We start from the raw sequence: 11780 nt of genomic DNA, 5'->3' as shown, positions 1-11780 counted from the left end.
TGTGTCCCTATATCCCCTGTCCATGTGTCCGTGTCCCCCTGTGTTCGTGTGTCCGTGTGTCCCTGTGTCCCTGTCCGTGTGTCTGTGTGTCCTTGTCGCCCTGTCCCCCTGTGTCTGTGTCCCCGTGTAGCTGTGTGTCCGTATGTCCGTGTGTCCATGTGTCCGTCTGTACCTGTCCCTATGTCCGTGTCCCCCTGTGTCCCTGTCCCTGTGTCGGTGTGTCCCTGTCCGTGTGTCCGTGTGTCCGTGTGTCCCTGTCCCTGTCCCTGTGTCCGTGTGTCCCTGTCCGTGTGTCCGTGTGTCCCTGTGTGCGTGTGTCCGTGTCCGTGTGTCCCTGTGTCCGTGTGTCCCTGTCCGCGTGTCCCTGTGTCCGTGTGTCCCTGTGTCCGTGTGTCTGTGTGCCCCGGTATCCGTGTGTCCCTGTCCCTATGTCCGTGTGTCCCTGTCCCTGTGTCTGTGTCCGTGTGTCCCTGTCCGTGTCCATGTGTCCCTGTGTCCATGTGTCCCTGTCCGTGTGTCTGTGTGTCCGTGTGCCCCGGTATCCGTGTGTCCCTGTGTCTGTGTCCGTGTGTCCCTGTCCGTGTGTCCGTGTGTCCCTGTCCGTGTGTCCCTGTGTCCGTGTGTCCCTGTCCGTGTGTCCGTGTCCCTGTGTCCGTGTGTCCGTGTGTCCCTGTCCGTGTCCCTGTGTCCCTGTGTCCGTGTGTCCCTGTCCGTGTGTCCCTGTGTCCCTGTCCGTGTGTCCCTGTGTCCGTGTGTCCCGGCTCCGAGCGGTTCCCGCGCCCTCCGCCGCGTGCTCGCGGTCCGGCCCTGTGGGCGTGTCCCGTTCCGGCCCCGCCCCGCACCTGGCCAGGCCCCGCCCCGTCGGCCGTCCCGCCCCTCCCGCCCCGCGGATGCTCCGGGGCAGCGGCGGCCGCGGTGCCGTGCGGGGCCATGGCGGCCCCGGACAGCTGCGTGAAGGTGGCCGTGAGGTGAGTGCGGGCACGGGCGCTTCCCGCGGGGCGGGCCGCGCGTTCCGGGCCGCGCGGAGCTCGGTACTCCCGGCACCGGTTCCGAAAGGCGGGGCGGGCGCGGCAGCGGCGGCTGCGAGGCGGGGGGTGCTGCGTGCCCGGTCGGCTCCGACCCCCAGCCCGGGGCAGCGAGACCCCGCCGGGCCGGTCTGTGCCGCACCCCCACGGCCCCGCCGCTCTCCTCCCCACCCCCTCCGCACCGTTTCGGGATGTCTCCCCCCTCTCCCCACCGGCTCCGGCGCTGCCTTCCCTCCACCCGCCCCCACCGCCGGCGGAGGGCGAGGCCGGGACCCCCGGCTCCTCCACCTGCAGAGCCGGCGGCCGCCCAGCCTGGGCAGCTCCCGGCTGCTGCGCGGGTGGCTTTGGCCGTCCGAGGTGTCACCGGGATGCCGGGCATTGTGGGGGCTCCCTGCCCGCCCCCCCCGCTGGGTGCTGGGAAGCGATGCGGTATCTCGGTGTCCTTTGTGCTGGGAACAATGCGCCTGCAGCCCCGCACCTCTCAGAGGAGCTGCAGGCGGCCTCGGAGCCCGCCGGGGTTCGGGGGGCTGCGGACCTCGGGGGGCGTGGGCCGGGCGAGGCCGAGCCCCGCAGGAACGGTGACACCCCCTGTGTCACCCTGGTCTTTGTGAGCGCCATGGCCGGCCCGGTGCGCGGCGGCGGGGCTCTGCCGCTCCCTGCCCCCGGGAGAAAGGAGCCCCCGCCGAAAGAGGGGATCCCGATCCCACGGAGCGGCACCGGACCCTCTGTCCCGCGGGGGAAGGGACCGGCCGGGGCAGCCGCATCTGCCGGGCCCGCGGTGGTGGCGGAGCGGATGGGACCCCGTGGGTGCCCGTCCCGCAGCGGACTCGCCGTGCAGCCCCCGCTCTGAGCCCCGCCGGCACGGGCAGGGCGGGCTGGCGGCTGCGGGCACCGTGCGGGGGCTCGGGGGGCTCTGCCCGTGCCCTGCCTGCTCGGAGCGGCAGCACAAAAGATGCTGCTGGTGCAGCGGCAGCGATGGAGGGAGAGCGGTGGGTGTGGGGCCGTGTGTGCGTGTGCACGCGGGTGTGCGGGGCTGTGTGCGTGTGCACGCGTGTGCGTGTGTGTGTGTGTGTGCACCGCGACACTCCCCGCTCCCGCTGCCCCTCCATCCTGCCCGCCCTGGCTGCAGCCCCAGGGGATTTTTTGCCGTTCTCCTCTGGAAAGGCCGAGGGTCGAGGCCAGGCTTGGCTGTGAAGGATGGGGGAGCTGCAGGAGTGAGGGCAGCCCCTGCTGCGGCTGCTGCTGCTGGGGTGGCTGCACAGGGGCAGGGGGCTGTGCCAGGACAGAGCGGCTGTGCCAGGACACTGACCCGGGAACCGAGTAATGCCGACCATGGGGGTGGGGATTTCCTCCTGCCCGGACTCTTCCCGTCTCCATCCTGCATTTCTCTCGAGATGATGCCTTTTAACAGCATCCTGGCCATGGGGTGGGTGCCCCGCGGCATGGCGGCTGTGCAGTCCTTTCTGCGGGGTTCTCCTAATCCCTCAGGTCCCCTCCAGCCCTGGGGTCCTGGGCTGGCTGCTGCTTGGCTACGGGACTGCAGTGGGGATGTGGCTGGGGTATGCAGCATTGCGGTGGGGCTGGAGCGATCCTGGGGAGGATCCAGGCAGGGAGGGAGAGCTCCAGCCCTCTCACACCCCTTCCTTGAGCCAACATCCCGCTCAGAGCAGCTGGTGAGAGCTGGGCACACGGCGGGATGTGCTGCTGGAGGTGAGTCGGGAGGACAAAGGAGCCGGGCTGGCAGCGAGGAGGCTGCAAACAAAGCCGTCAGGTTGTGACGCCGTGCGGGAATGATGCTCAGCTGAGTGTGCCAAGGCTGAGCTGCTCTCCCTGCAGACCACCCACCTCTTCTGCCACAGCAGCCCCCGGGGGCTGGGGCTGGGTCCCCTCCTGCCCCGGGCTTGGAGCAGAGCGAGGTTTTCCTTTGTCAGTGCTGGTGACACCCTGCCGGTGGAGCAGCCAGGCTGCAGGATTCTCTAAGACCCTTGAAGTAAACCTGCCCCAGATCCCACCTCTCTCAGCCATCAGAGCACAGAGGAGATGATTGAATGTTTCTGGGATGCAGCAGGACACGGATCAAAGCTCCCCTTTTGTCCCTTGATAATAACATGAATGGGCCAGCTGTGCTGTTTCTTTGGGGTCTCTGTGTCTTTCTTTGGGGTCTCTGTGTCTGTGCTGCTGGTGGGAGGGAGGTGGGACCTGGGGAAGGGCCAAGGACACTGGGAAGTGATGGTGGTGTGCTGGGGGTGATGTCAAGAGCTACCACAGCCATCAGAACCCATCTCTGTGGTCCCAGGGTGGGAGGATAGGGACAGTTGAACAGAGATGCTGATCTGTGCATCCCAGTTCCTGCTGATTGCCTTGGTCTGGCAGGAGAAGGTGGGAGAGATGCTGTGGCTCCCATCTTCTCCTGCAGACCCTCCTCTGCCCCATTTGCACTGCAAAGAGCCTGGGAGCTGAGCTGTGGGGACCTGGTTTAGGCTTCCCACGTGCTGGGAGGGAAATGGCTGGTACCTGCAGCAGTGCTGCTGTCAGCAGAAGGAAATGCAGGCCCAGCAGCTCCTCCTGGCCGAGGGGCTGATTTCTTCCTGTACCTTGTACCTGCAGCTCAGAGCTGCAGTGTCTGCAAGGGCAGGCCTGGGTCCTGCCCTGCCCTCGCCCTCCCTGCCAGCAGGGTCTGCTTTGCTTGTCCCTTAGCCTGGAGTGTGACTTCTGAGTGTGACTTGTGTCTCCTGGGTCGGGTTCTGAGTGTCCCTGTGTCTCCTGGGGTGGGTTCTGATTATGACTTGTGTGTCCTGGGGCAGGTTCTGAGTGTCCCTGTGTCTCCTAGGGCAGGTTCTGAGCATGATGGTGTCTCCTGGGGTGGGTTCTGAGTGTCCTTGTGTCTCCTGGGGCAGGTTCTGAGTGTGATGGTATCCCTGGGGCAGGTTCTGTGTGTGCCCCTGTGTCCCCTGGGGCAGGTTCTGAGTGTCCCTGTGTCTCCTGGGTCAGGTTCCGAGTGCCACTCTGTCTCCTGGGGCAGGTTCTGAGTGTGATGGTGTCTCCTGGTGTGGGTTCTGTGTGTGTCCCTGTGTCTCCTGGGGCAGGTTCTGAGTATCACTGTGTCTCCTGTGGCAGGTTCTGAGTGGGATGGTGTCCCCTGGGGCAGGTTCTGTGTGTGTCCCTGTGTCTCCTGGGGCAGGTTCTGTGTCTCCTGTGTCTCCTGGGGCAGGGAGGAGCCAGCAGGGCCGGGCTGTGCCTCAGCCAGACCATGCCAGGGTAGCAGTGCCTGCAGGGAGCTGCCTCCTCCCATGGTGGTGCAGAGCAGGGCCTGGGGGCCAGTCCTCCTCAGGCAGCAGCCGCTGCTTCCTCCTTGTAGGTGACCTTCAAATGGGTGCCTGCAATGCAGCCGGTGCAGCAGCTCCCCACTCCTGCCCTCTGTCCAGGAGGTTTGGTTTGAGGCTTGGCACAGGAATTTGAGGCTGGTGCCCCTCAGCAGCCCCTGTCCCCACAGCCCCTCCAGGTGCTGCCAGCTCCTGCAGCCACAGGGCGCCAGGCCGTGGGACTGGCTGTGCTGCTTGCAGGAAGCAGAGCTCAGCCCAGTAGTTCTGCAGTGTCAGGCAGGGCTGATGGCATCTATTGACCCCCAAGCCATTAAACTGCTTGGCTGGAGGCCTGAGTGGCCTGGCTGGCTGCAGAGCTGCTCCCTCAGGGCACCTCCTGAGGGCTGCTTTGAGAGAGAGCAGCATCCCCTGTGCCAGAGCTGCCATGGCACTGAGCATGCCTGGCCTGCCGAGGAGACGCAGGAAACGGAGCTTGTGAAATTGGGGAAGGAAGTTGAGTCGTATTTCAAGTTTATTTAAACTCTGCAACCTCCAGTGCTCTGCTGCTCTCGCGGCCGCCCCGCTGTGATGCTTTGTGGCCCTCACCAGAGCCGTGTGTGGCTGGTGCCTCGGGGAGGGACTCCCAGCTCCTCCTCAGAGTCAGCTTCCCCTCATCTTCATCCCCTCATCTTCATCTTCATCCACCCTCGGGGAGGGACTCCCAGCTCTTCCTCAGAGTCCCCCTGCCCTCATCTTCATCCACCTTCAGGAAGGGACTCCCAGCTTCTCCTCAGAGTCACCTTCCCCTCATCTTCATCCACCCTCGGGGAGGGGAATCCCAGCTCCTCCTAAGAGTCCCCCTGCCTTCATCTTTGTACACCCTCAGGGAGGGACTCTCATCTCCTCCTCAGTCCCCCTCCCCTCATCTTCGTGCACCCTCCAGGAGGGACTCCCAGCTCTTCCTCAGAGTCCCCCTGCCATCATCTTCATCCACCCTCAGGAAGGGACTCCCAGCTCCTCCTTAGAGTCACCTTCCCCTCATCTTCATCCACTCTTGGGGAGGGACTCCCAGCTCCTCCTCAGTCCCCCTCCCCTCATCTTCATGCACCCTCCAGGAGGGACTCCCAGCTCTTCCTCAGAGTCCCCCTGCCCTCATCTTCATCCACCCTCAGGAAGGGACTCCCAGCTCCTCCTCAGAGTCACCTTCCCCTCATCTTCACACAGCCCTCAGGGAGGGACTCCCAGCTCAGAGTCCCCCTGCCCTCATCCTCATCCACCCTCAGGGTGCTCCAGCCAAGTGGCTGAGCTGGCAGAGGCCTGGTGCTGGGACCAGCTGGGTTCCAGCCCTGCCAGGGTGCTGGCACCTCTCTCTGGTGCCCCATGGCTGGGGCTCTCTGCCTGCTGGGATGCTCTCTGTGAGCCCAGAGTGTCTGCTGCCAGCTGGGGTCACTCACTGAGGAAGTGAAGCTGGAGCCCTTCCACATCAGCTGTTCTGGGGTGGATTTGGGCCCAGTGGAGAGGTGGTGTGAACCCAACTTGTGCCACTGTCTGTGCTGCCCAAGGGCTTCAGCGGGCAGAGGGAGGCTGCAGCCCTGGTACCTGCTGCCCTCCATCCTCTGCTGCCCTCCATCCCCTGCTGCTGCTGCTGTGCCTTGGAGCCCTCTGGTGTGGTCTGGGGGGCCCTGGCTCCTGCCAGCTTTGGCTGCTGTTGGGCTGGCTTTGCTCAGCTGTTAGAGGCGTGCAGGGAGAGATAAGGCAATCAATTCCAGCCCAAGGCACGGGATGTGACTGTCTCCTGGAGGGGGAGGGGAAGGGGGGAGGGGAGCAGCCCATCCTGGTGCTGGGCACGGCCCTGGGGTGCTCTGTGTGCCATCCTCAGGGTGAGGGACAGTCCTGGGGTGCTCTGTGTGCCATCTGCAGGGTGAGGGCAGCCCTGGGGTGCTCTGTGTGCCATCCTCAGGGTGCTGGGCACAGCCCTGGGGTGCTCTGTGTGCCATCTGCAGGGTGAGGGACAGCCCTGGGGTGCTCTGTGTGCCATCTGCAGGGTGCTGGGCACAGCCCTGGGGTGCTCTGTGTGCCATCTGCAGGGTGAGGGACAGCCCTGGGGTGCTCTGTGTGCCATCTGCAGGGTGAGGGACAGCCCTGGGGTGCTCTGTGTGCCATCTGCAGGGTCAGGGCAGCCCTGGGGTGCTCTGTGTGCCATCTGCAGGGTGCTGGGCACGGCCCTGGGGTGCTCTGTGTGCCATCTGCAGGGTCAGGGCAGCCCTGGGGTGCTCTGTGTGCCATCTGCAGGGTCAGGGCAGCCCTGGGGTGCTCTGTGTGCCATCCTCAGGGTGCTGGTCACAGCTCTGGGGTGCTCTGTGTGCCATCTGCAGTGTCAGGGCAGCCCTGGGGTGCTCTGTGTGCCATCTGCAGGGTCAGGGGCAGCCCTGATCCCCACAGGGAAAGATCTCAGGAGGCTGCTCCATCCTCAGGGTGCTGAGCAAACCACCACTGTGAGCACCCTTTCCATCCAGCTTTTCCACCTGCTGAGGGTAGCTCAGCCATGGCAGAAGGCCCTGCCCCATCCTGTGGGTGTTTTGCTGCTGGGTGAAGCCACCCAGACACGCTGCTGCTCTGCTTTCACTTTGGGGTTTTGCAGCCTGCTGTGACTCAGGGCTGTGTTCCCAGAGCAGGGGACAGCAGCTCCCCAGCCTGGAGGGAGCTTTTGGGGAGCACGCTGGGCTCTGGGGGGTGCTGAGCCCAGGTGTGGGCTCTGTGCCTGCCTTCAGCCAGGCTCTCAATTGGATTTACAGCAGAAATGTTCAAAGGGGATGGAGATGTGTGAGGGGGGAGCAGGGGAGCTGCACCCCCGGATGTGCCAGCGCCCACAGAAAGCACTGGGACAGGGTTTGGGTCCTGCACACATCACCCATGGCAGGGCAGTCAGCTGAGCACCCTGCAGCCTCAGCAGAGCCCAGGGCCTCCCAAGGATCAGCCCGAGGACAGGGCCAGCTGCTGCCTCAGCACTGAAATTGGAGGCAGGAGAAAATTGCAGATGAAGCCCCAAACAAAGCTGTCAGAAACATGGCCCCTGGGAGGGAAGGTGATATCCTCTGTGAGCCCGGTGTGAATCACAGAGCCAGGCCTGGCCAGTGCTGTGCTGCTGCTCCTGCTGGGGCTGGGGGTGACCCCAGTGGTCCCACAGGGCTGCTTCCTGCTGGAGGCTGTCAAAACACCCGATGGCACTGGTTAAACAGCCAGGTTTGGGGTGTGCTGGATTGTGATTCCACTGGTTAAACAGCCAGGTTTGGGATGTGCTGGATTGTGATTCCACTGGTTAAACAGCTGTCAGGTTTGGGATGTGCTGGATTGTGAGGGCACTGGTTAAACAGCCAGGTTTGGGATGTGCTGGATTGGGATTCCACTGGTTAAACAGCCAGGTTTGGGATGTGCTGGATTGGGATTCCACTGGTTAAACACTGGCAGATTTGGGATGTGCTGGATTGTGAGGGCACTGGTTAAACAGCCAGGTTTGGGATGTGCTGGGTTGTGAGGGTGATGCTACTGGGGTCTGCTGCAGGAGGTCACTCTGCAGGGGCTTCCTCTGCACCCTGGGCAGCTGCTGATGGGTTTTACTGTGGCCTGGTAGAAGGGACAGTGCCTGGCACCCCTTCCCTCTATGGGCAGAGCAGGAGGCAGCCCTGGTGTGTGCTTGTGTGGGTGCAGGTGCCTCCTCTTGCTCGGGATCTGCCTCTCTGTTCTCTCCATGTGGATGCCACACAGTCACTGCCCCCATTGCCAGGGGAGGGCTCAGAGCTGAGCCCCAGCTCTGGGGGATTCCCTTTCCCAGCCCTGCAGCTCCTTGGAGCCTGACATGGCTGGGGAAGATTTCTTGTCACAGCCTGCTGTGGTGGAGCCTGGTGCCAAGCTCCCCTGCCTGTGCCCCCTGGGGCTCTGGGCACCTCCCTGCCCATGCCCATGTCCAGCTTTGGCAGAGAGATGTTCCCATCCCTGCTCTGCTCTGGGATGCTGGCAGGGAGCTGAACTGCTCCTCTTCTTCCCCATGCCTTCAAGCACTGAGTTCCCTGGACAGTGTTGCATGCCTGGGAAACACAGCTGGAAAACCCAGCTGGTCCATGGTGCTGTGGTCTCTGCTCATCCATTATTGCAGGCTCCACCTGCCTGAGGGAGGCATTAGGTCAAAATGTTCTCTGTTCCTTGCCCAGGTGAGGGACTGGGTTTGCTCCTGGGTACTTCAGAGCATCCCCTATCCTGTTGGCCAAGGGCTTGGAATTTACTTATTTATATTTTTATTAATTTATTCAATTTTCTTTTTTATATAAGTCATATATGTTTATTCTGTATATAACTATATATTTATTTTATCCATTTAGTTCTATTTATTTTTATTTATCTGTGTTACTTATTTATATCAATTATATATATTTTTATTCTATGTATAATTATATGTATTTATTTCTATTTATTTTTATTTTTTTTATTGTATTTTTATTTATTTTACTTTTTATTTATATTTCATTTTTATTTTTATTTATTTTATTTCTATTTATTTTATTTTTTATTTATATTTATTTTATTTATGTAATTTATTGATATATTTCATATCTATTTATATATAATTATATATGTTTATTTAAATTTATTTTTACCCATTTATTTATTTATATAAATATGTATTATCCATATCCATTTATTTATTTATATATATTATTTATATTCCCTTATTTGTATTTTGGGGAGAGGCTGGAGAGGCACCTCTTTTGTACCACCTGCTCCCATGTCTTGTGGGCAGTTTTGCTCTGGTGTTCCTGGTGGGCTCTGGGGCTGCAGAATCTCCTGCCCAGGTCAGGCTGTTGTTTCCCCACTGGGTGCCCTGGGAGCTGCCAGCCCTGGCTCTAGGGCAGCCTTATCTCCATTATGGGCACACCACAGTGCTGCTGGGCTGAACTGGGACATGGGGACCTTGCAGGGGCACCTGGGAGAGGGACAGATCCTGTGGGTGGGATTTGCTGAGCTGGGGGGAAAGGGGAGGCTCAGTGCTGGGGTGCAGAGCTGGGTTAGGGTTAGGGGAGGTGTGTCCATCTGTCCCCATCAGACCTGGGGGTTGCTGTGCTTTGCAGGCTTGGGCTGATGGCCTGGCAGGGTCTGTTGGTGAGTGATGGTTTCCTTTAACTCCCTATTCATTGCCACACTGCTGCTGAGGCTGGTTTGGGGCTGTTCTGCATGGCTGTAGGGGAGCTGGGGCTCTGCTGGGGCATGTGTCCCATCATATGTGCTGTCACTGGGGTTTGGTGGCACTGCACCCTTCACAGGTGACCGTGCTGGCTCTGTTGTGTGCACACATCCCCGTGCTGCTCCCCTTGGGCTGATCCCAGGCTGGCCTAAGGCACTTATGGGGTGAAACTGGAGTCCAGGGGGACCCCAAACTGGATTGGCTCTGCTCCTCTGCTCCCCTGCATCCCCTGGGCCCTGCTGGTCCCTGCCATGGGTTGGGTGTCCCTGCCATGGGCTGGGTGTCCCTGCTGCTGTCCCATGCGTGTCCCTCAGCCTGCCATGGTCCCAGCACAGAGCAGATGGTGCAGCTCACAGCCCTGTGCTCCTGCCAGAGCTAATGAGCAGCACATGGTGCCTGCCACGGCCTGATTTAAAGGTTTCCCTAAGCCTGGGAAAGTCTGGAGTGGTGGATTAGGGGGAGCCCAGGGGGCTGTGGGGTGTGAGGCAGGCTTGCCCTGCACAGGAGCAGGCTGGGGCCTGGTGGGGTGGGGTTCCTTGGGGGATGAGGTAGTCATGTCCCCCTTTGGGCTGTGCCCAGTGGGGCTCTGGGTGCACCCCAGCTCTGTGGGGTGTCCAGGAGCTCTGTCTTGGCCCAGTGCTGATCCAGTTGTGCTGGCACCCTGCCTTGGCAGGGTTTGTCAGGGCACCTTGGCACAGGGGGCTCTGTGCTGTGCTCGCTGCTCTGGGAGGTGCCAGGCTCTATCTCTTAATTGGACTGTTTGCTGACCAGGCCTGGCAGTCTCCAGGGAGCCTGATTCAATTTTCTGTGATTGCTAAGCCACTTCCCTGCCGTGGTAATTAAATGCTGAACTTTGTCTTGGTTTGTGTCCAATATAACCTGTGTGCAGAGAGGCTGCCCTTGGCAGGCAGCCCTCTCCCTGGTCCCCATGCTCAGGCAGAATGGGGCTGGGAGATCCTTTCCCAGGCAGGAGGAAGATTCTCCTATGGGATCTGAGCCCACTGGGGAGGGTGGGCAGCCCCATCCATGCTTGAGGGGTGGGAAAACCTGGAGCGCTTTGTTGATCCTACCTTGGGGAGCTGCTTGGCCAAGCTGAGAGCCCCACACACCTCACCTCACCTCACCTGCTGGCTCTGTGGTGCCTGGGCTGTCCTTGAGCCATGGGATGTCCTGGGAGAGCACTGGAGGATGAGAGAGCTGCTCCTCCTGGCTGCCCTGGTGGGATCACAGGGCAGCAGCCTTGGGCAGAGGAGGTGAAGCTGGGGAGCAGAGAGGACAGCAGGGCTGGCAGGGGCTGGTGCAGGGCTGGCAGGGGCTGGTGCTCCTGCAGCTTTGGTGCTGGGGGGCTGGAGGGGGCTGGTGGCCCTGGGAGCAGAGCTGGGGCCATGGGGGGAGTGGGGAGGGGAGCAGGGCAAGCACAGGGGTGTGGGGAGGGGAGTGGGGTGAATGCAGGGGTGTGGGGTGAGCACAGCTGGTGTGGGAGCACAGACAGGAGCAGAATGAGTGCAGGCACTGTGGGGAGAGGAGCCAGGTGCTGTCTGGGCTTGCCCAGCCCACCTGTCCTGACAGGCTCACAGGGCTGGGCTGTGCCCCTGGTGGGCTCTGCCAGCCCACAGAGGCTGATCTGTGCCTGGCTGAGGGGCAGTGCCTCAGCAGCAGGGCTGTGGGCAGCCCAGCCTTGCCCCTCTGCAGACAAGGTGGACAAGGGGTGGTGGCTGTGAGCATCTGGGGCCTGGCACAGAGAGGGAAAATCCCATGGAGCTCTTCCAGCCATCACTCTGCAGCTCTCTGGCTCTGCTCCCTGGGCAGCCAGCCCTTCCTGGCTGGGCAGCCTCCTTGGGAGGGAAGAGGAACAGCTCTTTGTAGGGTCTGCAGGCAGCCTGCAGAGAGGTCTTGGAGGGACAGGAGCTCTTTGTGATTCCCCCCAGCCTGTGAGCAGCTGCCCTACAGCCCCCTGACAGCGCTGGGAAATGCTGTAGGGTGTGTGTGCTCAGGCTCCCCAGGAGCTGGAGCAGCCCCTGTGTGAAATGGGTGATGCTGGGTGCTGGATCTGGGTCCCAGCTGTGTCCCAGCAGGGTGGTGTGGCCAGCTGTGTGCCCACAGGCAGTTTGGTGGGGCGGGGTGGGGCTCTCACGGCTGTGGGAGTGTGCTGCTGGCTTTGGCAAACTGCTGGGGGCCACAGGATGCTCTGAACCCCTTGGGGCTGCTGTGCTGCTG

At 61.5% G+C, this 11780-nt stretch overlaps 1 protein-coding gene across 5 annotated transcripts in view; it reads left to right on the top strand.

Moving 5' to 3' along the window:
• The first annotated feature begins 833 nt into the window (after positions 1 to 833).
• The window catches only part of KIF21B (kinesin family member 21B), a 58664-nt gene continuing 47717 nt past the window's right edge, over positions 834 to 11780 (top strand). For all 5 annotated transcript variants that reach the window (XR_011682904.1, XR_011682903.1, XM_071450468.1 and 2 more), the window contains exon 1: positions 834 to 968. Coding sequence is in view for 3 of the 5 variants with exons in the window: in XM_071450468.1 (XP_071306569.1) it covers positions 931 to 968 (38 nt within the window). In the remaining 2 variants the exon portion in view is untranslated. The remainder of the gene's footprint in view (positions 969 to 11780) is intronic.

Source organism: Agelaius tricolor, unplaced genomic scaffold (genome assembly GCF_023055355.1).
Source record: "Agelaius tricolor isolate 1412-34295 unplaced genomic scaffold, bAgeTri1.0.p SCAF_30, whole genome shotgun sequence".
Taxonomy (NCBI): domain Eukaryota; kingdom Metazoa; phylum Chordata; class Aves; order Passeriformes; family Icteridae; genus Agelaius; species Agelaius tricolor.
The sequence above is the reverse complement of the archived record's forward strand: the minus strand, read 5'-3'. Positions and strand labels throughout refer to the sequence as shown.